The sequence below is a fragment of the Coenobita brevimanus genome, chromosome 57 (assembly GCF_032717465.1).
Source record: "Coenobita brevimanus isolate Jiangsu-jjx chromosome 57, ASM3271746v2, whole genome shotgun sequence".
NCBI lineage: Eukaryota > Metazoa > Arthropoda > Malacostraca > Decapoda > Coenobitidae > Coenobita > Coenobita brevimanus.
In genome coordinates, this window is record NC_137010.1 from 35,691,850 (window position 1) to 35,716,986 (window position 25,137).

The following is a 25,137-nucleotide window of genomic DNA, read 5'->3' on the forward strand; positions in this document are numbered from 1 at the left end:
TTATCATCACAGTTGTTTTTTTTTCCAGTACCCCTCATTTATTGTCTCCTCTCTCTGTCTCTCTCTCTCTCTCTGTCTCTCTCTCTTTTTCCCCTCCCTTCTCCCCTCACTCTCCTTCATTCCTGTTATTATCTCTCGATGTTTTCCTCCATGGTATTCTCATTCTCTCTCTCTCTCTCTCTCTCCAGATTCTTTTTCACTCCTTATCCTCTTCCTCTTTTTCCTTAATGATCCTTCTTCCTTCTTCCCTACTCTTCCTTTCTTTTTCAGCTTCTTCCCCTTTCCTTCCATCTTCCTTCCCTTCTCCATCCACTTTCTCTACTTTACCCATTCCTCCTTCCTAATTCCCTCCCTCCCTTCATCTTCCCTCCATCTCTTTTCTTCTTCTCTTCCCCACTTCCGTCATTATCATCCTCTTCTTCATCCCTCCTTCCTTCTTCCCCCTTCCATCTTCTACCCTTTCCTCACATTCTTCTTAAGGTCCTCATTTTCCTCCACTTCCCTTCCTTCTTTCCTTCACTTCTGATGTTCTTCCCTTCCATCACTCCTTTATGACCCTCCTTCATCCTTCAGACTCATTTCTCCTTCCCTTCCTTCATATTCCTTCCTCCCACTTTCACCTGTCCTCTACCCTACCTTAAGCCTACTTCCTTTATTATTCCATTTCTGTTTAATTTTACTTACCTTTATCAATATATTTCATTTTGTCTATCTATCTCTCTATCTATCTATCCAACTATCTATCTATCTATCTATTCCTAATACTAGACTATTTTTCTTGGACAGGAAGACAATTTTCAAACAAAGATGGCGCTCCTTAAATAAAGAAAATCGTCTGGAGGTAAAGAAAATAAAGAAAAAATAAAGAAATAAAATAAAAAAAGGATGTCGTACTGAAGGGGTTAATCTTATCTACACACAAGTTAGCTTCATAACTTGTACTCTCTCTCTCTCTCTCTCTCTCTCTCTCTCTCTCTCTCTCTCTCCATATTCATCTTTCTGGCTTGCTTCTCACTTTCTCACTTTTTTCATTTCCCTCCCTTCTTCCCTTTCATCACTCTCCCTCTCTTCCCATCTTTCATATTCATCTCTCCCTTCCCTTCCCTCTTTTGCTTTCATCTCTCTCTCTCTCTCTCTCTCCAGACCCATATCCCTCCCTAACTTCCCTCTCATTAAATTCCTCTCTCACTCTCCCTCCCTCCCTCCCTCCCTCCCTACTCTCCCTCCTTCTCACGTTACATCTCTACCTCCCTTCCTCCAACCATAATTCCCTCCCTCTCTCCTTCTATTCCTACTCCCAAATTCCTTACTCACTTAATTTCTCTCTATTTCCTCCTCTCCTTCCTATCTTCATTAACTCTCTCTCTCTCTCTCTCTCTCTCTCTCTCTCTTTTCTTGTTGTCTCTACCAAAATGAAGAACTAGTAAGAACATTAAATATTTTCCATGTGAAAATAATAATAATAATAATAATAATAATAATAATAATAATAATAATAAATAAATAAATAAATACCAGGACATCAAACACGAAAACTTGTTCACTTCGAAAAAAAAACATGACACTGCAATTATGCCCCCCCAAAATTGAATATATTAATTTTTAGAGATGGAATATAACGCTATTAGAAAATAAGAGAAAATAAGTCTAATACCAGAACCATAATACACTGAAATAAGATGCCAGAAGGTCGGTACGGCAATAGTAATAAGTGTATCGAAAACATGCTTCAGTAAGTGTATCATACTTCAGTTAGTGTGTCATGCTTCAGTAAGTGTATCATGCTTCAGTTAGTGTGTCATGCTTCAATAAGTGTCATTCTTCAGTGTGTCATGCTTCAATAAGTGTCATTCTTCAGTAGGTGTGTCATGCTTCATTAAGTGTGTCATGCTTCAGTAAGTGTCATGCTTCAGTAAGTGTGTCATGCTTCAATAAGTGTGTCATGCTTCAATACGTGTCATTCTTCAGTAAGTGTATCATGCTTCAATAAGTGTGTCATGCTTCAATAGGTGTGTCATGCTTCAATAAGCGTATCATGCTTCAATAAGTGTATCATGCTTCAATAAGTGTGTCATGCTTCAATAAGTGTATCATGCTTCAATAAGTGTGTCATGCTTCAATAAGTGTCATTCTTCAGTAAGTGTGTCATTCTTCAGTAAGTGTGTCATGCTTCAATAAGTGTGTCATGCTTCAATAAGCGTATCATGCTTCAATAAGAGTGTCATGCTTCAATAAGCGTATCATGCTTCAATAAGTGTGTCATGCTTCAATAAGTGTGTCATGCTTCAATAAGTGTATCATGCTTCAATAAGAGTGTCATGCTTCAATAAGCGTATCATGCTTCAATAAGTGTGTCATGCTTCAATAAGTGTGTCATGCTTCAATGAGTGTATCATGCTTCAATAAGTGTGTCATGCTTCAATAAGCGTATCATGCTTCAATAAGTGTGTCATGCTTCAATAAGTGTGTCATGCTTCAATAAGTGTGTCATGCTTCAATAAGTGTGTCATGCTTCAATAAGCGTATCATGCTTCAATAAGTGTGTCATGCTTCAATAAGTGTGTCATGCTTCAATAAGTGTGTCATGCTTCAATAAGTGTGTCATGCTTCAATAAGTGTGTCATGCTTCAATAAGCGTATCATGCTTCAATAAGTGTGTCATGCTTCAATAAGTGTGTCATGCTTCAATAAGTGTGTCATGCTTCAATAAGTGTGTCATGCTTCAATAAGTGTGTCATGCTTCAATAAGTGTGTCATGCTTCAATAAGCGTATCATGCTTCAATAAGTGTGTCATGCTTCAATAAGCGTATCATGCTTCAATAAGTGTGTCATGCTTCAATAAGTGTGTCATGCTTCAATAAGTGTGTCATGCTTCAATAAGTGTGTCATGCTTCAATAAGTGTGTCATGCTTCAATAAGCGTATCATGCTTCAATAAGTGTGTCATGCTTCAATAAGTGTGTCATGCTTCAATAAGTGTGTCATGCTTCAATAAGTGTATCATGCTTCAATAAGTGTATCACGCTTCAGTAAGTGTGTCATGCTTCAATATAAGTATCAAAATCTGCCTCGATAAGAGTATCACGCTTCAGTAAATGTATCCTGCTTCAGTAAGTATCATAAATCTGCTTCAATAACTGCTTCGACTCTTCAGGATTCGACCAAGTGTTTTTTTCCATCGACACCTACACAGACTGGGAGAAATCTACACCTTTCACTACACTACCTTTGTGTGTGTGTGTGTGTGTGTGTGTGTTGCTTATTCTCGCAGTGACCAGACGATTTTATTCAGCCTGACAACCCCCCTGCTAGTGAAAGGGTTAAAAATCTATACCAACCCCCTCCCCCCCTAATTCAAAATCTCCATCCTGACCTTAATCGAGTGACCAGAATACAGTAAGGATAATAATAATGTTCTCGAGCTGAAAGGGTTAATGAAGGCTGTATTTTGTACCTGTATTCATTTTTAGATCTGCATCTATTACAGACAAAATAAATCACTGTACCCCCACTTCCGCCTTGCAAACAAAAATGGCCAACATGTTCTTTCCAGCACTCATGTTTTCCTTTCCTTATTCCTGGTGGCTATGACGCGGGAAGGAGTGGCGGGTTGGGGAGAGCATATTTCTTTTTCTCGATTTTTTCTTTCTTTTTTGACCCCCCTCCCACATATGTAGGTCAGATCTTTTGCTCCCCCTCCCCCTCCCCCCAAAGATAATCAATTTACATCAATAGGTCTCCCCTCACCTGTACAGCATTTGTATTCTCTCTCTCTCTCTCTCTCTCTCTCTCTCTCTCTCTCTCTCGACTCTCATGTTACCTGCGTCTACCTTCCCTCATTAACTCTAATTAACAACAACTACCAAACACAAGCCAGGGTTTTCAGAATGAGCCAAACATACTGAAACCTGACACTGTAATCCTGAAATACCCACACACTAATTGGAAACACCGATATTAAATGAAACAGTGATGACTTTTGCGATAATTAGCTTAACGAACGGAAAGATATGAAGTCAAACGTACAGGTGTCATGAAAAGTCCTCGCCCTCGCACACTTTTCTACCGACTGTGGCAATGGGAAAACATGAAATATTTTTGTGACAGTATGTACCAAAAACAGAAGACTATGAGAAAGTATGAGAAGGAAGGACAGGGTATTGTTTGGGAAAAAAATATGGAAAGCATGATATAACAATTCTGGTAAAGGACTGTCAACAAACATTTTCTCACGACTGTACATACATACGGGGAAGCGTGGTCGAATGGTTAACGTCACAATCTGGTAATTCTAATATCGCTGGTTCGGATCCCATGCTCCTCGGCTCCCCAACACCTTTTCCTTAGAGATTTATCTGCCATACTTCGCAGTTAGTTTTCTCTGTTATGTTATTTACTGTATTCTGACATCGATACAGTTTGCATACATGACACACAAGAGAAGAATAACGTGCCATATCCAGGAATAAGTTGGTAAGGAAGAGGTGTTAGGGAGCTTCCTTTGCCGACTACAAAACGGGTCTTGAGATGATACTGTTAGGAAATAATTTGATCCATCCATCCATCCATCATCCAATCCTACATTGCCCCATGAGGAGCGTAGGAGCCCAAGGCTAGGCAGTTGGTCCCGACATTTAAGATGAGAGTGACCAGCCTCACTCATCCCTGAGTGGCATTACATGAGCAATCAACCCCAACCACCCCTTGGATATAAACCTTCACCGGCTCAATCCGACTGGAGCGCAATAATTACCCACTTAACCACCAAGCGCCAAAATTTGGTTATATGGCTACCACCCAGCGTAGTAAATGGTTTCCTGGTGTACAGGAAACCATTTGGCTTGTCACTCAGTGTAGAGTCACCCACAGGAAGAAGGAAGAGTGTTGTTAAAATGGCGCCTTTATCGTAACAATCATCCCTAACCCCTCTCACCTCAGTCTGGGCCAAAATAATCAGGCTGAAGGGTTGATTGGACTACTAACCAAGGAGACTCATGCCTAACTCATACCTAAGGGTCACTGAATTTGATATAACCTTAAGTTGTATGTGAAAAAAAAAAAAAAGTACACCTTCACCACTCACCCACAACCCCAGTACACCTTCACCACTCACCCACAACCCTACTAGTTTATCCTCTGACTAAGATCACATTAAAAACCAAAAATTCTATTGCACACACGTACTGTGCCCATATACTCTTACTTTCACATGAACAAAATCGCTCAACATACATACACACACCGGCAAACACGCATATTCAAACACGTAAGCGATGTAAATATTCGTTAAAACACACACACCACAAATCACATAAAACCAAAACATGCAAGACTCCAATCACACACACACACACACACACACACACACACACACACACACACACACACACACACACACACACACACACACACACACGTTAAATTGAAGGAAGGCCAGACGAATAAAAACCACTTCAATCAGCAACACTCACCTCTTCACCTGGATCAAGCCACGGAACTCATTACCTTACCTGAAATAAAGAAAAAAATACAGGTAAATAATGTCTCTAGGTATGTATGTTTGAAAGAATAACACTATGTATGTATGTGTGATTTTAAACATTTGACCGTCCGTGAGTGTGTGTGTGTGTGTGTGTGTGTGTGTGTGTGTGTGTGTGTGTAACTATCACATGAAGAAATAGATGCAATATTATATGAAAAGAGAAAAATAAAACAGAACGAATGAAAAGAGAAAAATAAAGCAGAACTAACTCCATTATTAAAGCAGCAGTAAAAATACCTATACTTACACCTTCGTTATAAATAAATAATAACCTCACTTATCCTCTACGCTAATGAAGATAGTGTCAGCCGTCTCACTCTCAACTACGTAAATACAAAGTCATCTTCTTCGTTATAGTCTTGCCACTACGATATTTACAGGTGAGATCCCTTGTACAGAACATGTTCGGAAGTGTCTCTCAACCCATGCAAGAGGTTAACGCCTTTATGTAACTTATTCTTAACCTTTTATTACCTCCGCCAGCGAAAGTTGAAGAAGGTTGTGTATTCATCCCTGTTTGTCTATGTGTCTGTTTGTCCACACGGTATCGTAAAAAATTATTAATGAATTTCCCTAAAGTTTTGTGGATACGCAGGTCATGAACTAAGTAAGAGGGTGTTATGTTTTGGTGGCGATGAGTTCAAGTCCCGATTCAAAACTTTTTTTTCTTTGTATGTCCACAAGATATCTTAACAACTTACTAATGGAATTCAATGAATTTTGTGGATATGAGGGTCATTGGCTAGGGAAGATTATATTAAATTTTGGTGGTGATCTTATTTGTCTGGTACAGGCGCTGCCGCAGGTATATGCTCTCTGCGTGCATGTAGTTCCTACTCTGCGTGCTGTTTAGTTCCTACTGTCACTAGACGATGTTATCACTAGACGATGTTATATTGCACAGAAGAGACACTTCGTAATAACAGGATTAAGACTAACAGCAGTGTAAATCATAATGTATGTATGTGTATATCTATCTATCTATCTATCTATCTATATATATATATTATATATATATATATATATATATATAATATATTAAATATATATATATATATATATATATATATATATATATATATATATATATATTATATATATATATATATATATATATATATATATATTTATATATATATATTATATATATATATATATATATATTAAATATATATATATATATATATATATATATTATATATATATATATATATATATATATATATATATATTTATATATATATATATATATATATATATATATATATATATATATATATATATATATATATATATATATATATATATATATATATATATATATATATATATATATATATATATATATATATATATATATATATATATATATATATATATATACTTATTTATTTATTTATATATAAAGTATAAAACAACATGTATAAATGACAGTCCATCCTTTGAACAAGAACGTAAGAGTGATTTAGGAGTAATTATGAAGGGAAGGTAATGCCCTGAAGGAGTGCACTAACAAAATAAAACAAAACAAAAAACAAAAAAGCGATGAAATAAAGCGAACATGCACCAAGGGACCCAAATGATAGCCGAGTGACACATGACCATTTGACTCGCAATTCTATTAGCCTACTACTACTACTACTACTACTACTAACAACAACAATAATAATAATAATAATTGCATCCTTTGTGTTTTCCCTTTTCCAGCTTCCACATCCTACCCGCCCCACTTACAATAATGGGAATATTAGGAGGATGATTAAAAAGACGACAACAGCAGTAATGGTGATGGCGCTACTAATGTCATTCTCTATGGCTCACTCCTCTCATTCTGCCTCAGCTTCACTATCTACCCTATCCATACCCAATTCTTTTCCAGTACTCTACACCCTATGATACTTACAACTTTCTCTTCCAATGTACCCCTCAAATCCCTTCCCAATCACTTCCCTTCCATCTACATTTCTTTCCTTTCCACTTCCCAATCACTTCCCTTCCATCTACATTTCTTTCCTTTCCACCACCTTTCACCCCTTGCTTCCTACTCTCATTCCTCATCTTGTTTCCTTCTCCTATCCATCTCTCCCCTTCCCTCTCCCCTTTTCACTCCCTCTCTCATCTCTAATTCTCTTTTCCCTCTGTCTTCAATTTACCTTCCTCAATCCATCTTTCCCCTCTTCACTCCTGCCCATCTCCTTCATTATCTTCTCTCCTCTCCTTCTCCTTTCCTTCTCGACTTATCTCTCTCCTTCCATTTCCTTTCTACAGTTTTTCCTCCCCGTCCTGTTCCCCTGTTTCCCTTCTTCCCCATTCTATCTTTTCCTCTTCCATTCTTCACTCTATCTTTTTCCCCCCGCCCTTTCTCTCACATCCACCTTACCTCTTTGTCTTCCTCCCATCTTTCCATCCCCCCCTCTCCTCCCCCCGCGACTGGGAGTGACAGGAGGGGAGGGGGGAGTGGGGAGGAGGGGTAGGGGAGGGGAGGGGGGTGAAGGGGAGTAAAGAAAGGAGGAATACCCCAAGTTTGTAAAGGGTGGTGGAGACACTAATTACTGGGGGATGGGGAGAGGGAGGGAAAGAAGGGAGGGAGGAGGGAGGGAGGGAAGGAAGGGAGGGAGGAGGAGGAGGGAAGGAAGGGAGATGGAGGGGAGGAAGGAAAGGAGAGGGAAGGAAGGAAAGGAGAGGGAAGGAAGGAAGGATGAGAGGAGAGAGGGAAGGATGGAAGGAGGGAATGGAGGAGCGTGGCATGGAAAGAACGAACGGAGGAGGGAGGAACAGAAAGAAGGACGGAGGGAGGGAAGGGAGGAAGGAATGAAGGAATGACTAAAGAGAGGAGAGAGGAGCAGATGGTGGAAATGATAGAAAATCAGAAACAGAAGGAAAATCAGAGGAAGGGAATGACGGAATGACTAGAGGGAGGAGAGAAGGACGGAAGGGAAAAGAGAGGGGTAGGAGGATGGGGGGAGAGAGAGAAGGGAAGGAGGGAGCAGGGAGTAGGAATAACAGTACGGCTACACTAAATACACTAAATACAGGATAGAAAAGAAGAAGAATGATGGAAGGAAATGAGGGAATGACTAAAGGAGTGGGGCGGGGGGAATGAAGGAAGGGAGGGAGGAGAGGAACTGGGAGGAAAGAAGATGAATGGAAGGGACGGATGAGAGAAGGAAGGAAGGAAGGGTGTGGGGAGGAATGACTAAATGAAAAAGGAGTGGAAAAGAAGGAATGAAGAGAGGAGGGAAAGAAAGAAGAGAGGAATGATGCAATGAAGTAGGGAAAATGAAGAGGAGTAGGTAGGAAGGAAGGAAAGAAGGAAGGAAGGAAGGAAGGAAGGAAGGAAGGAAAGAAAGAAAGAAAAGTATGGAAAGATGAAACGAAGCGAGGAAACAATGAAGGACAGTGATGGAAAGTAAGGAAGGAAGGAAAGAAAAGAAGGAAGGAAGAAAGAACAAAGGGAAAGATGTGAAGCGAAAGAAAAGTTGAAAGAAAGCAAATAAGGAGGGATGGAGAACAGCAGGGCAGGCAAAGGGACAGGGAGGAGGAAGAAGGAAGAACTGGAGAAAAGGGAGAGAATAAAGATGGAAAAAAGAAAGAGGGAAGGAAGGAAGGAAGGAGGGAAGGAAGGATAAGACAAATAAGGAAGGAAACAGGACTGACGAAATGAAGGGAAGTGGGAAGAGGACAAAAGGGAAGAAAGAATGGAATTGCGATGGAACGAAGAAATGAGACAGATGGAAGGCAAAGAAAAAAGGAAGGAAGAGTGGAGGACAAGGAGAGAGAGACGGAGAGAGGAAAAGAAAGAGGAGGGAAGGAAGTGGCAAGATAAAGGAAGATAAGGGAGATTGAATGTGTACTGGTGGAAAGAGAACAGAAGGAAGGAAGGAAGGAAGGAAGGAAACAAAGACAGATGGAGGTAGGACAAAAGGTATTTCGGGAGAGAGAGAGAGAGAGAGAGAGAGAGAGGAGTTACAAGAATTAAAAATTAAATAAAGGTGGTTGCCAAGTAAAGGAACAGTTTACTTACTTGATGGATGGATGGATGGATGAATAGATGGATGAGGGGATGACGGATGGATGGCTAGGTAATGGGCTGCGAGTCTAACTGAATGAAACGGAAAACAGATGGATGGATGGATGACAGAGTGGTTGCCAGATTAATAAAAGAGAGGAGAGGTGGATGGATGGATGGATGGTAGGATGGATGGATAACACAGAAGATATATGTATGGATTTATGGTTGGCAGAAAAACAAAAGATAGATGGATGGATGAGCAGATGGTTAGGCGAATGAATGTAACAGAAGACTGAGGGATGGATGGATGGATGGATGGAAGGATGACTGAATAATGGGATGGCTTTAAGAGAATATTAATAAAAGGGAGGAAGAAAATGGGGAAAAATGAGGATAATCGATGGAAAAAAGAAAGGAGGAAAACAGGAAAAGAAATGGAGGAGGAAAGAGCGAAAGGTTAATGAGATTGTAGTGATAAGACTGATTAAAGGAGAGAGAGAGAGAGAGAGAGAGAGAGAGAGAGAGAAAATGGGGCAGAAAGAAAAAAAGACAGGAAGAGTAAACACACGGAGGAAAAATGAACAACGAAAACAACAGAGAGAGAGAGAGAGAGAGAGAGAGAGAGAGAGAGAGAGAGAGAGAGAGAGAGAGAGAGACAGACAGACAGACAGAGAGACAGAGAATCTAAAAGTTGAAAAAGGAAAAAAATAAAATATCGAGAATGGTTAATATGGAAAAGACAGCCGAAGAACTCCTGTCTGTCTGTCTGTCTCCTGTCGTCCTCCTGTTCACTCTGTTTCTTTTCTTCTTTTATCCCTTCCTTCCTTCCTTCCTCATGTCTTATTTCTGTACGTTTTTATCAGATATCCCTGCTCTCTTTACTAATTTCTACTCTCTCTCTCTCTCCTCTGTATCTCCTCTTTTCTCCTCTCCCCATTCTCTCTCTTCCATCCATCTCGCATTCTTTACTCTCGTCTTACTCTTTATTCCTTTCTCTCTTCCTTCCTTTCTTTATCCTCCCTCTTCTGTTATTCCTTCCTCTTCCATTTACATACCGGTAGTTCGTTTCTCCTTTCCTCCTCCCTCTCGTTGCTGATTTTCTCTCCTTCCCGTCTTTATATAAAATCTTTCTTTTTTCTATATTCATTCTCCATCCAAACATATGATCTGGACTCTCTCTCTCTCTCACATCTGTCCTTCCTTCCTTCGTCCTTCCTTCCTCATTCCACCTTGTTTTCTTTTAGCATTTTATCGTTCATTCATTCTTTCATCCCATTTCATCCTTCCTCCCTTCTTATTCTCTTTCATCCTTCCTTCTCTCTTTTCCTTCCCTCCTTCCTTCGTGTCCTTCATCCTTTCATATTTTTTTCTTCCGTCCACTGTCTTTTCTTGTGTTCTTCTTTCCGTTACTCCTTATCCTTTTCTTAACCTTCCATCTTTTCTCCTCCCTCCAAAAATGCTCTCACTCTTTGCCATCCTTCTTTATCTCCCTTCCTTCCTTCCCTCCCGCCATTCTCACCTTTTTGTTCTTACCCTCTTTCATCATTCCTTCCTTCATTCTTTCTTTCCTACTTCTTTTCTTCCTTGTTTCCTTCCTTTCCACCCTTTCATCTTTTCCTTCTTTCTTTCTTTCTTTCCATCCTTCCTTCCTTTTTACTCTTTCCATTTTCTTCTTTCCTTCTGACTCACATTCAACGTTACTTTCTTCCTTCTCTCTTTCCATGCTTCCTTCCCCTCCTTCCGCCTTCCACTTCCTCCCTCCATTTCCTTACTTCCTCGTTCCATTTCTTTCTTTCCTTCCTCCCTTCCTTCTTCCATCTCCTCCTTCCATTTCCTTCCTCCTTCTGTTTCCTTCTTTCCTTCCTCATTCCATTTCCTTCCTTCCCTCCTTCCATTTCCTTCCTTCCTCATTCCACTTCCTTCCTCCTTCCATTTCCTTCCTTCCTGCCTTCCTCCTTCCATTTCCTTCCTTCCTTCCTTCTTCCATCTTTCCTTCCTTCTTCCATTTCCTTCCTTCCTTTCTCCTTCCATTTCCTTCCTTCCTTCCTCCTATTTTCTTCCTTCCTCCTTCCATTTCCTTCCTTCCTCCCCCCATTTCCTTCCTTCCGTCCTTTCTCCTTCAATTTCTTTTCTTCCTTCCTTCCTCCTTCCATTTCCTTCCTCTCTCCTTCCTTCCTTCCCTCCACCCCGACCCCCACATCACATTAATGGACAATAAACTCAACTTCACTTCAAATTCGCAAACATTTTTATTCCGACAAACTTGACGGAAATGGTTGGATGGATGGTCGGATGGCAGAGTGGATGGTTGGACAGAGATGGTTGGATGGATGGTTGGGTGGGTGGCGGAGTGGAAGGGAGGGAAAGACGGATGGTTGGCTGGATGGTTGTGTGGGTGGCGAAGTGGAAGGCTGGATAGAGGGATGGTTGGATGGTTGGATGGATGGTTGGGTGGCGGGGTGGAAGGATGGATAAAGGGATGGTTGGATGGTTGGCTGAATGGTCGTATGGCAGAGTGGATGGTTGGACAGAGGGATGGTTGGATGGCTGTCTGGATGGTCGGGTAGCGGGGTAGAAGGTTGGACAGTGGGATATGTTGGATGGTTGGATGGATGGTCGGATGGCAGAGTGGAAGGCTGGATAGAGGGATGGTTGGATGGTTGTCTGGCTGGCTGGATGGCGGAGTGGAAGGCTGAATACAGGGATGGTTGGATGGATGGTCGGGTGGCGGGGTGGAAGGCTGGATAAAGGGATGGTTGGATGGTTGGCTGAATGGTCGTATGGCAGAGTGGATGGCTGAATAGAGGGATGGCTGGATGGATGGTCGGGTAGCGGGGTAGAAGGTTGGACAGTGGGATTGTTGGATGGATGGGTTGACGGTCGGGTGGAGGAGTGGACGGTTGGATAGAGGGATGGTTGGATGGATGGTCGGGTGGCAGAGTGGAAGGCTGGATAGAGGGATGGTTGAATGGTTGACTGGATGGTCGGATGGCAGAGTAGAAGGCTGGATAGAAGGATGGCTGGATGGTTAGAGGGATAAATGGTTAGTTGGAAGGTTCGTAGGTTTGCTGGAAAGAAGGTTGTTTGGATGGTTAAATGGATAGTCTGATGGAAGGTTGTATGGTTGGATGGAGAGTTTGGAAGGATGGTTCTCATGGATGGAAGTTAGGTGGATGGTTGGATATGTGGATGGAAGTATGTGCGGATGGTTTTTGGAAAATGTGTTTGGAAGTATATGTGTGGATGGTCAGAAGGATGGCTGGTTGAACACTTGGATGGAAGATTGGAAAATGGGAAGGATGGTCGGAAGGTGGAAGAATAATGTGGATGGTTGGAGAGATAGGTGGCTGAACATCCGGATGGAAGGCTGAAAGGAGGGATGGGTGGTTGGGAGACTGGTTGGAATGGAGGCAGGATAAATGGAAGGATGGATGGCTGAATAGTTAAAATGATGGGCTGAGCGGACTGTTGGATGGTTGGAGGGCTGGTAGGAAGGTCGTATGGTTAAAGGCTGACTGGAAGTGTGGTCGGCTTGATGGACGGGTGACTGGAGAGATGGGGTGGATGGATGAACTGGCTCGATACTTGGATGGATGGAAGGATGGATGGACAGACAATGGAAGAACATTCGAATTGGGTGGTTGGGCCAATGGATGGTTTACTGAAAGATAGATTGATGGTAGGTTTCATGGTCAAGAGGTGGCCTGGATGGAAAGGTGTACGGCTGGCTGAATGGATGGATGGAGGGATGCATGGATGGTTGGATAGTTAAAAGGCATGTAATGTGGTTGGAGGGACGAGAGGATGACGAAGTTTGGGTGGAGGTTTGCATGAAAGGATGGAGTTGGTTGGATGGTTGGATGGATGGATGGTTGGGATGTTGAATAGACAGATGGACTGAGGCTTATCAGGCTGGATGGTTAATAGTGTCAATGAATGGCTGGATGGCTGACTGTAAATTTGACTGGATGGTTGGAAGGGAGATTGAAGGAGTGTGCAGTTGGATGGATGGTTGGGTAGGTGTTGGCTGTATGGCTGGAGGGCTTATGGAAGGTTGAGTGGAAGGAATAGTTGAATAAATGGAAATGTGGGCGAAATACGGGATAACTGAATGAATAGAGAAGAATGATGGAAGGTCGGATGGATGGAGGGCTGGATGGATGGAAGGTCGGATGGATCGAAGGATGGTTTTTGATACTGATAGCAGATGGGAAGGATGGTTGGCAATATCAAAGGTAAGGATGGCTAGGGTGGATTAATGGCATAACAAAGATGTGGATGGATGGGTGAATGGATAGATTGGCGGATGGATGGATAGATAAATGAATAACTATGGACAAACAGATAGAAGAGTGGATGAAGAGATGAATAAATGGGGGGTAAATAAAAAAAAAATGAATAGACTGATAAAATGAGAGAGAGAGAGAGAGAGAGAGAGAGAGAGGAAACCTTAGATTAGTCTGCCGAGTGGATTAAAAATGATGATTTGTGGGAAAAGGGGGAGGGAAAGAGGGGAGGGGGAGGCAGGAGGATTAGAGAGAGAGAGAGAGAGAGAGAGAGAGAGAGAGAGAGAGAGAGAGAGAGAGAGAGAGAGAGAGAGGAAAACAAAACAAATGACCAGAAAATTTTAGAATAGTGAATAACAGAGAGAGAGAGAGAGAGAGAGAGAGAGAGAGAGAGAGGAGATATTTGAGAATTTAGTGGGAGTGAGGGAGAATGGGAAGCACTGATAATGTCCACAACTGGGAGAGCTATGAGGGATGGAGGGAGGAAGGAGGAAAGGTGGGAGGGAGGAGGGGAGAGAAGTGAGGAAGGAAGGACGAGAAGGGAGGAAGGAAGCGGAGGACAGGGAAGGGAAGGAGGAGAGATGGGAAGGGGGGAAAGGAAGGACGAGAAAGGAGGAAGAAAAGTAAGGAGGAGGCATGAGAAGGGGTGAAGGAAGGCCGAGGAAAAAGAAGGGAAGAAGGAAAAGAAGGCGGGGAGGAGGGGAAGTGGAGAAGGGGCGAAGGAATGGAGAAGAGGAGGGGTGAGGGAGGCCGAGGTTGCAGAGAAGGGAAGGAGAAGAGGAAGAGAAAAGGGGATGGAAGAAGGAGATAAGAAATCAAGATGAAGGAGTCAGGAAGGAAAGGAGAGGTGAAAGTCGAAGGAGGAGGGAAGCAGAGGTGGAGGAAGGAAAGGTGGAGGAAAAAGGGAGGAAGAGTAGAGAAGAGTAGAAGGAGACAAAAGGAAGGAGAGAAAGGATAAAATGAAAAGAAGAGAGATAGAAGGGGTAAGGATAAGGATGATCGAAGGATGGGAGGAAGGAAGGAAGAAAGAAGAAGAAAAAAGAGGGAAAGGAAAAAACAGAGGGGGAAAGAAAAGATAAAAGGGTCTTGAGAGATAAGGAAGAGAGGAAAAGAGGAGGAAGGAAGGGAAGATGAGAAACAGTAGGAGACAGCTGAAGGAAGAGAAGACGGAGAAGAAGAGAAAAGAAGAAAGGGGGTTAAAAGAGAAGGTGGAAGAGAAGATGTAGGGAAGAAAGATGAAAGGAAGAGGAGGGTCATAGGGATGCAGAAGGGATGTGGGGAGGGAGGAAGAGGAAAGAAAAGAAAGGAGGGGAGAGAATGGGAGTGAAGAGATGAAATGGGACGCTGAGAAAAGATGAAGTGGGAAGGAAAATGGGTCGAGAGAAAGTGATAAGGGCAAAGGGAAAAAAGTGAGGAAGGAGAGGGAAATAACCCAACAGAAAAACAGGGAAAGGGAAGAGAAGGTAAGACAAGATGCTAGAGGCAGGTGGGGGGGGGGAGGAGCACAAAGAAGTACAAAAGGAAGCAAGCAGCAACAGATACTGGTCCTTCTGACTGTGTTTGTTACTGAATAGGTTATAATGCAACTATTCTGTCAAAGGCAAGGATAGGAAACCAGGAAGGCTCACCTCACCCACCAAACCCTCCAGGTGAAGCCGGCAGGAAATAGTGAGAAAGAACACCATGCAGGGCAGGAAAGCTGTGATGGAAATTTCATGGAAAAGGATGAAAGGAAACCACATTCTACACTATTGTAACCCACATAGGAAACACATCTAATCAGCTTGAGCAACATGTCCCTTGTTGTTTCATGGTTACTGGTACGCCCTCTATGTTTTGAGCTGCAAGACATCTTAATTCGCAAATGTATTATTCAGAAGTGCACGTTCTCCACTGGGATTTAGAAGACAAATACACATCCAGGCGGCTTTTAAATGTTAGTACAGTACTTTTTTACTGTTAACCACATGAGGAGGCAACTTATTCCAAATATTTACAACTCTATTGAAGAACTAGTGCTTAGTTTCACGCGAGTAGAAGCGCTTTTATGTCCACTGCTTCTGGCATAAGTTGACCTATCTGAAGCAAAATACTTTTCAACAGCCATATTCTCAGATCCATTAAAGATTTTGTATACTTGAATTAAATCCCCCCGTAGTCTGCGCTTAGTTAAGATAAACATATTCAATTCTCAGCTAATCGTTCATCATATGGTTTACTTCTCATCTAGGTATCATTTTTGTCAACCTTCACTGTACTCTCTCACGTTTCCCCATATCATTTTTATAACAAGGCAACCAGAACTGGACGCAATACTCCTAGTGTGGGTGTACTAAGGAATTATATGAAGTGGGGATGCAATTTTCGGATTTGTATTCCAATGCTCTACCTATGAATTTAATCAATTTACTGACTCTTAACAACCTCTGTACACTCTCTGCTTGGTTTCAAGTCACTTGTTACTGTAACTCCAAAGTCTTTTTCATAGCTTACACTATCAGGTTGAACGGTATTCATGGTATAGCTGGCCCTGGCATTATTACTGAAGTCCATTTGCCATGTTTGGACCCATTTAAACAATTGATTAAGACCTCTCTGAATTGCCTGCCTCTGCAATGCTGTGTTCTGCTCTGTTACCTGTTTTAGTATAATCGGTAAATCTAGAAAACCTACAAATTAATCCTTCATGAATATCATTTATATATATTCCCCCCCAGAAAAAAACAAAACAAAAAAAGGAACTGACACTGAACCCTGTGGCACTCGTTACAACGTCTATCAGTCTGACTCTTTTCCGTTCATTACAACTCTTTGCTTTCGTCTGGTGAGCCAAACTTCCACCCATCCGAGCACACTGCCACTGAACCCATGTGCCTTTAGCTTCTGAAGGAGTCTTTTGTGTGGAACTTTGTCGAAGACGTTTTCAAAGTCGAGATAGACAACGTAAACATATCTAGTCTCGTCGTACATGTTCAATATATCGTTGAAAAAATCCAGCAGTTTGGTGAGGCAGGAGCAATTATTCCGAAAACCATGTTGTGAATTTTTGATGAGATTATTTGTTTCTCAGTATTTCACAAACTTCTCTCTGATGACAGTTTTCAGCAACTTACAAACCACTGACAACTAATTGGACGGTAGTTTTCTGATTGTGCTTTGTTAGGAAGGAGAAAGGAGAAGGAAAGGAAGTAGGGAGACATATGACAGCGTATGGATTGTGGAAGAGAAGAAAAAAGGAAAGGGGAATGGCAGAGAAAAAGAGGAAGGAAAGAGATGGAAAGCATGGGAAGGGAAGACATTCAAAGGGAAGAGAGGGTGAGAGAAAGGGTGGAAGGGATTAAGGAGGAGCAGGAGGAGGAGGAGGCGGAGACCGGGAAGAAGAAAATGAAGGAAGAGAATAGATGGAAGGAAGAGAGGAGTACAAAGGGAAGTAAACAGCAACAGACCTAATAATCCTTTCGAGAAGACTATCACTAAGATATCTAATTCAGAAAGTTGAGGGTAAGGAGGATAAAGAAGGCAATTAAAGAGAAAGAAAAGGAGAGGGAAGGAGGGAACGAGATAGGGACGGGAAGATAGGGAACAAGAGTAGAACTGTTCTGAGACCTGCGGTGAGCCTCTTGTTTCAAACAGTCTGCTGTAAAAAGTAACTAGCCATGTCATATAACCTTATATGGGACCTTTGTATGTCTCAGTGGGCTTAAATAAAGAAATTTTACTAAAATTGCTACTAGATGGCGCCACCACAGGTGTCACCTGATGGCAGCTTTGGATTCTCCATGTCAAATTACCTCATATAGTAACACTTTTGTCTCCAAAGGCCTATTTTTAACTAATCCACAAGAAGAAGAAAAAGAAGCACAAGAAAAAGAAGAAAGCTGGCCACTCACTACCCTAGTGGCCATCACCGCAGGCAAAAATGAGCAAAACCATGACAAATGGTGAAAAAGAGAGAGAGAGAGAGAGAGAGAGAGAGAGAGAGAGAGAGAGAGAGAGAGAGAGAGAGAGAGAGAGAGAAATAACTATGAGAAATACGAGAAAAAAGGATAAGCAAGAGGGTGAACAGAGAGAGAGAGAGAGAGAGAGAGAGAGAGCAAACTGATAATGTCGATAAGGAGAAAGAAGTATGAGCGATGAGGAGAGGGGAAAGGGAGAGAGACAGTAAAAGGAGGAGGAGGAGGAGGAGGAGGAGGAGGAAAGACAGACAAAATAAGTGAAGAAAAAATGACTGACAAAAAGAGAAATGAAGGCAAGAGAATAAGAAGGATGGGAACTAAGAAGGAAAGAGAGGGAATGACAGAGGAAGGAGAGGGAGAAGGAGAGATGGAGTGATGACGAGGAGAGAGAGAGAGAGAGAGAGAGAGAGAGAGAGAGAGAGAGAGAGAGAGGAAAAATGGGTCAAATAACAAATAAAGGAAGGGGAAAGGCTAAAAGTAGCCCTTAAAGAGAATGTAGAGAGAGGGGAGTGAGGGGACGAGAGAGAGAGAGAGAGAGAGTGTACACTGGTACAGATCAATGAGATATTAAAAATTTCTTTCCCCCCCCCCTTCTCTCTCTCTCTCTCCTCACCAATACCTCATTTCCTCTCTTCCACTCCCACAACTTTCCTGCTTCCCTCCCACCTCGCCTCCCTCTCTCCCTCCCTCCCTGCTTCCCTCCCTTCCCTCCTGTCTGCCTCTCCCACATCCTGCCTGATATCCCGGGTGCCTGCCTGCCTGTCCGCCTACCTTTCTGTCTGCCCCCTTCTCCTCTTACCTAACTCTCTGATAGCCTGTTTGTCTGTCTGCCTACATACTTCTATCCTTCTATCTCCCTCTTTGCTTGTCTTTCTGTCTGTCTGTCTGTCTGTCTCCGTCATTTGAACAGCACATTCTCAACTCCCTCTCGTCCTCTCTTCCTACCTCTCTTCTTCCGTCTAATCTCTCTCTATCATTCTTCATATTTTTTCTTACTCTTTTTCCTTTCTCTCTTCCTACTTTTCTTGTCCTTCTCTCTTATTCTATTTTTCCTCCCATCTTCCTCTTTTCCCTCTTCTTTCCCTTTTCTTTTCCGTCTTTCTCCCGTTCCTCCCACTTCCTTCTCTTCCTCAACTTTTTCCTCCCTTCCTCCAACTTCTCTGCCTCTTTCCTCCCCCCTCCTCCTCTCTCTGCCATTTTGTTTCTGTGTTTTTTAGACCTCTTCAAAACTTTGGAGGTAATGTTGTGTGAGGCAGGTGGTGGAGGGAGGGAGGGAGGGAAGGAGGAAGACTGAAAGGGAAGAAGTAGGGAGATGGAAGGATGATGAGACAGAGAAAAAGGAAGGGACGGAGGGAGGAAGGATAGGACGTCAGGAAAGAGGAAAGGAAGATGGAAAAGAGGTAATGAAAGAGGGAGGAAGGAAGGAAGGAGAGAGAGAGAGAGAGAGAGAGAGAGAGAGAGAGAGAGAGAGAGAGAGATTGGAGTTAAGCAAAAGCCAGGAATAAACCAATTACGAAAGGATAAAAAGAGAAATGAAGTGAGAGGTGTTGATGAGGACTGAAGAAGAGAAGGGGAGAGGAGAAAGAACGAGGGGAGAGGGAAGGAAGGAATGATAATGTGAGGGAGATGGATAAGAAGAGACATGTGAAAGGGGAGATGGGAATAATTAATGGACGAGGGAATAATAATAATAATAATAATAATAATAACAATAATAAATAATAATAATAATAATAATAATAATAATAATAATAATAATATGTTTTTGGCGTATCCGGTAGAGCCAGTATTTCGGGGGCTTGAATGATGAGTGAATGAATGCGTGGCCTATTTGGATTGGGCAAGTTTGTGCTGTCTGGACACTGCTACTCCTCACCCTGCCCTTCGGTGGGAAAGGAGGTCCAGATAATAATAATAATAATAATAATAATAATAATAATAATAATAATAATAATAATATCTTTTAATTGCAGCACGTTTTCATACCTCCTTCCCAAATTCTACGATGAAAATGTATTAAAAAAAAAAAACTGAAGTATTCCTGAGAAAAGATAAAAATGTCACACAAATAATATTCTTTTTCCCTCTGCCGTATCATCTATGTTTTGCTTCTTCCTTTCTTCATGTCTTCATCAACTTCATAATTCTTCCCTTCATATGCCCCACTTCCTTGTTTCCCTCCCTTCCTCTTCGTTTTTATTTACTTCCTTCCCCTCCTCCTTTCGTTTTCTCCTCATATTTTCCCTCTTTATTGCTCTTCATTTCCATTAACTTCTTCCCTCCCTCTCTCCTTCTCCCATATTTATATCCAGATCCCTAATTATCATCTTCATACACACTGTTTTTATTCCTATTATCATTATCTCAATTCTTATCGTGTTTTCCCTTGTTTCCATGACCACCAATACCTTCATTTTCCACAACTTTATCACTTCTCTTCTTACCTTCACGTCCTCCACCATCCTTCTCCCATTTTCATTACAACACCTTAACCCTCATTTCCATTTCTTCTTGACTATCACCTCTCTCTCTCCCTCCCTCCATCACCACTAATCATTTCCATCTTCATCACAACACCTTCCCACCATCACCATCGCTCAATCCTCATTTTTATCCTCATTTTCCTCCTTCGACCACCATCATTATCCGGACCCATTTTCTTTCACAATCCCTCACTTTCTGCCTTTCCCTATTCATTCCTTCTTTTCCCTTCGCTTTCATTAACATCAACGTCTTCCTTCTACCCCCCTTCAATGTTTGAAGAGATTATAGCAATTACGATTATAATTTAAACTTACACGACAGAAAACGAAACGAGAGCCACATATGATAAACCAAAAAATAAATAAAATAAATAAATAAATCTTTACTAAGTGGCTTCTGTCTTAACACTATCCATCAGTAAGCTTCCAATTTACTGTCGTTTTCTTTTATACAGCCACAAATTTGCAGCATCAACTTGTGCAATATTATCAGGTGTATGTGGCAAGGACGGTACTTAACTATTCACGCAGGGAATGGCATGCAACCCACATTATACGTTCAGGTCTCGTTTTTCTTTTTTTTTTTTCTTTTTCTTTTTTTTAGTTCCCAGCCCCCCTCCCCCAATAAAAAGAAGTATTACAAAATTCCTTATAATCGAACACTACGAATAATGGAATGTTTTGAATAATACTCCACACAATAAAAGAATGCGTAACAGAAAATTCGTAAATCGGAACACTGTAAACGAAAGAAAATTCCGTTCAGTCTAAAAATTCTGGCTAATCAACCGCTGAACAACAGAAAATCCTGTGAAACTAAATATTTTGTATAATCCAATAACCAGTATAATGAAAAAGGTTAGTTTGCAGACGGTGAGGCCTACGTTACCATGATGCCGTTGTAAGGATGTAAAGTTAAAGAAATGGGCATGTTGAGCAAAGGAATGGGTGGAATGGGCTGAAATGTTGGTGGCGGTGTGAGGCTGGGGCAGGATATTATACATAGTGAAAATGGGTTTTGTAGGATTAGCGATTTGAATGGCAAAAATGTATTTCACGACAATCTCAAAAAGTAGAAAAATCAGAGGGGTGAGGAAATGGGAGTGGGGTACCAAGACGTGGGTGGGATGAGCTGGAAATATGGTGGAGGGCGGAGAGAGGCCATGGGAGAACATCCTGTGAAATCGATGCTGTATGATACCTAAGGGCACTGAAGGTTTATGTCAATGTTCTCTCCAACACGAACAAGCCAAGCTTTCCTTAGCCTGGTGTAGCCAAAACCTCCAAACTCCGGGTAACACAATATTCTAGATAATCGAACATTCCGTACGATACAAAACATTCCTCATACTCTAAAAACTTAATAAAAGAACACCGGGACTAAAACTTACCTTAAGATGAGCCTGGGGTGCGCGAGGGAGGGGGTGTCTGGGGGGTAGTTTGTCCACCTCACCCTCCAGTAGGTCGCTGCCTGACTCCGCCTCACTCAGCCACGATAGGAACTTGTCCAGGGCCTTGTCGAAGCTGTGCAGAGAGTTCATGGCCGCGTGGAGTTCCTTGCCACGCGTCACGATGCTGCGAGAGGGAGAGAATGTGGGTTAGTGTAGGCTGGAGACGGATTACATGGGGGGAAAACATGAACACAAGAGCGAGTCATGTGCTTCGAACAACATGAACACCAGAGCGAGTTACCTGGCTGGTAGAAAATGAACACCACAGCGAGTTATGTGCTTCGTAGAAAAAGAACACGAAAGGAAGTTATATGTTTCGAACAAAATGACCACCAGAGCGAGTTAGGTGCTTCGAACCAAATGAACTCAAGAGCGAATCATATGCTTCGAACAAAATGAACATCAGAGTGAGTTGCGTGGTTCCTGGCTGGCTGGAGAATAAGTACAAGGACTGGAGTGAGGAAGAGTGAATGAGGGTGAGAATGGAGGTTCGTGGCTGGCATGGGTTGGATTACGTGCATTGAAAATTGGAAAAAATGAATAAGAGAGGGAGAACAGGAGTTACTGGTTGGTTTGAGACTGAATGCGACGAATGGACAGGGGAATACGAATAACGGAACGAGAATGGGGGTTAGTAGTTGACTGGAGATGGAGTCTGAAAACGGGAATAGGGAAAATGTGTGTGTGTGTGTGTGTGTGTGTGTGTGTGTGTGTGTGTGTGTGTGTGTGTGTGTGTGTGAGAGTGTGTGTGAGAGAGAGAGAGAGAGAGAGAGAGAAACCTTAAATTCTCATAGCTTATAATGGATAACAGGATTACACTAAGAGGCACTGTGTTTAATATAACATTATTCTGTAGTACTGTGCTTATCATCATCATCATCATCATGGCCTCCTTTTCTCACCTAAGGATGTTTGTATTATGTACTGTTACTGCTTTAAGGTGTACTGTTACTGCTTTAAGGTACTTTCTTTCAAATCTGTCACGTTCACTTTTACAATCCTTGAAATGGCTGTACTGATTTGGCTGAGGTACACGTGCGTTCTTCATGAAAACTATACGCCACGCACACATATCGGTGTTCTGGTACTTTTGGTTCGATATTTCGCAATACCTTCCTTACGTACTGTACAGTAAATTCACACCCTGTCTCAATACCCACGAGCAATAATACACACCCCGTCAGTACACCCACACCTTGCCGCAGCACCCAAGAGGAATTATGTATACACCGTCACTTTTATTGAGCTAACTCAGTGTCTGAACTCAGTTTTTCTCTGAACTCCTGCCCGAGCCTTGTTAGTTGTGTACAGCACCTCAGTACACCGCATCCTGAATATGCGCGTGAGTACAGAAGACGGTAAAAAGTAGGAGGGATGAGCTACTTTCTAGATTAACTAAAGCTACTGTTTTTACATTCGTTGAGGTACTGAGCGAACACTGATATTATGCTCTGGACTTTTACTGTCACTAATGCACCCCTTATATATCTCATTCTTTACTCTTTTAGGAGCTGACTGGCGCTAACAAGTCTACTGCACTATCCTTTCCTCTTATGTTCTAATTCTAGATTTTCATGGTTATATATATGCGCGCTCCCAGGAAAAACTTATCAAGAGGTCCTATCTGATTCAAATTACCATTGTGAGAGAACATACACACACACACACACACACACACACACACACACACACACACACACACACACACACACACACACACACACACACACAATAAACCTCACTCTTTCTAAACCCCTCCCATTCCAAAGTACAGTGACCTGACCCCCACCTTCCTCTGTTCGTCCCACCTCGCTGTGTTGGTGCCTAATGTCTGTGTTATAAGGAGACAGATCAGGTATATACGCGAAAAGACTCACATGAGTAAACGTTGTATATCAAGGAAGAAAGAACTCAGACACGGAAGATGAGGATAATGGAGTGAATGATGATTGAAGGTGAGGTAGACAGGTGAGGCAGGTGAGTGGAGAGCTGCTATAAGAAGGGATAACTGATAGGTGTGGATATGAGTCGTAAAGTGCTGGAACAGGATGGAATAAACCCATACTTGGAGATGGAGCGTGAGGAAGTGATGGTAACATGATATCTTGATGTAACGTGAGGATTAAGTGAAGATACACACACACACACACACACACACACACACACACACACACACACACACACACACACACACACACACACACAGGTAAGATGTGCAAAAATTACCGACAGCTGCTCAGAGATGGACTGCGAGGACGAGATGGACTAAAACTAACCCCTTCCGTACTATGACTCTTTTCAGTGTAATAAAGGCACGAACATACGATTTTATTTAACTTAGGATCTCTAGTAGTAAAGGAGTAAATTAAGCCTCGAACCATCTCCTAAATTCTGAAAACTGTCTCCAAAGAGGAATAAAATAGCCCCCTGACAGCAAGAATGACATAATTAACACGTCACCGAACTGATGGGGTTACACTCTGCTTGGATGATGGACTAAGCTATGCAGAGTACGAGGCTCAAGCAGACAAGATGGATGGCTGCTCAAAGGTGAAGGGTGAGACTGACGCAGAGAAGACAAATTGCGGCAGGAAGACAGTGTGGGATAATGAAGTGGATTGGGTGAAGGAGCACTGAGACGGGATAGTAAAAGCGAGAGAGTAAAGTGTGGCTTGGAGACGGGGTACAAAAAGGGATGGACTGGGAGAATAAGTGCACAGAGATGGAGTGTGAGGATGAGGAAGGCAGAGTGTAAATTGTTGTTTACAGAGAGTGCATTAAGGGGTGGACTAGGAGAAAGACTGCACAGAGATGGAGTGTAAGGATGAGGAAGACAGAGTGTAAATTTTGTTGCTTAGGGCGAGCGCATAAAGGGGTAGACTGGAAGAAAGACTGCACAGAGACGGAGTGTGAGGATGAGCAAGGAAGAGAGAGAAAATTGTTGCTTAGAGTGTGTGCATAAAAGGCTGGACTAGGAGAATAACTGCACAGAGATGGAGTGTGAGGATGAGGAAGGCAGAGTGTAAACTGTTGCTTAGAGAAAGTGCATAAAGGGGTAGACAGGAAGAGAGACTGCACAGAGATGGTGTGTGAGGATGAGGAAGGCAGAGTGTAAACTGTTTCTTGGAGAGAGTGCATACAGCGGTACACTGGGAGAAAGACTGCACAGAGATGGAGTGTGAGGATGAACAAGGAAGAGAGAGAAAATTGTTGCTTAGACAGAGTGCATAAAGGGTTGGACAAAAAGAACAACTGCACAGAGATGGAGTGTGAGGATGAGGAAGGCAGAGAGTAAATTGTTGCTTACGCGAAGATTTGGCTAGGTAGGTTTTTCCTTGGAGATACTGCATAAAGGAGCATGACAATGGAAATGACTGTTCAAAGAGATAGAGTGAGAAAATGAGGGA

The 25,137-nt window shown here is 42.2% G+C and overlaps 1 protein-coding gene across 1 annotated transcript in view; it reads right to left on the reverse strand.

The window, feature by feature from the left end:
* LOC145401959 (dystrophin, isoforms A/C/F/G/H-like) overlaps positions 1-25,137 on the reverse strand; it is an 817,498-nt gene that overhangs the window by 443,958 nt on the left and 348,403 nt on the right. Inside the window, exon 8 of the mRNA XM_080274064.1 lies at positions 21,671-21,854. Coding sequence (XP_080130190.1) covers positions 21,671-21,854 — 184 coding nt within the window. The remainder of the gene's footprint in view (positions 1-21,670; positions 21,855-25,137) is intronic.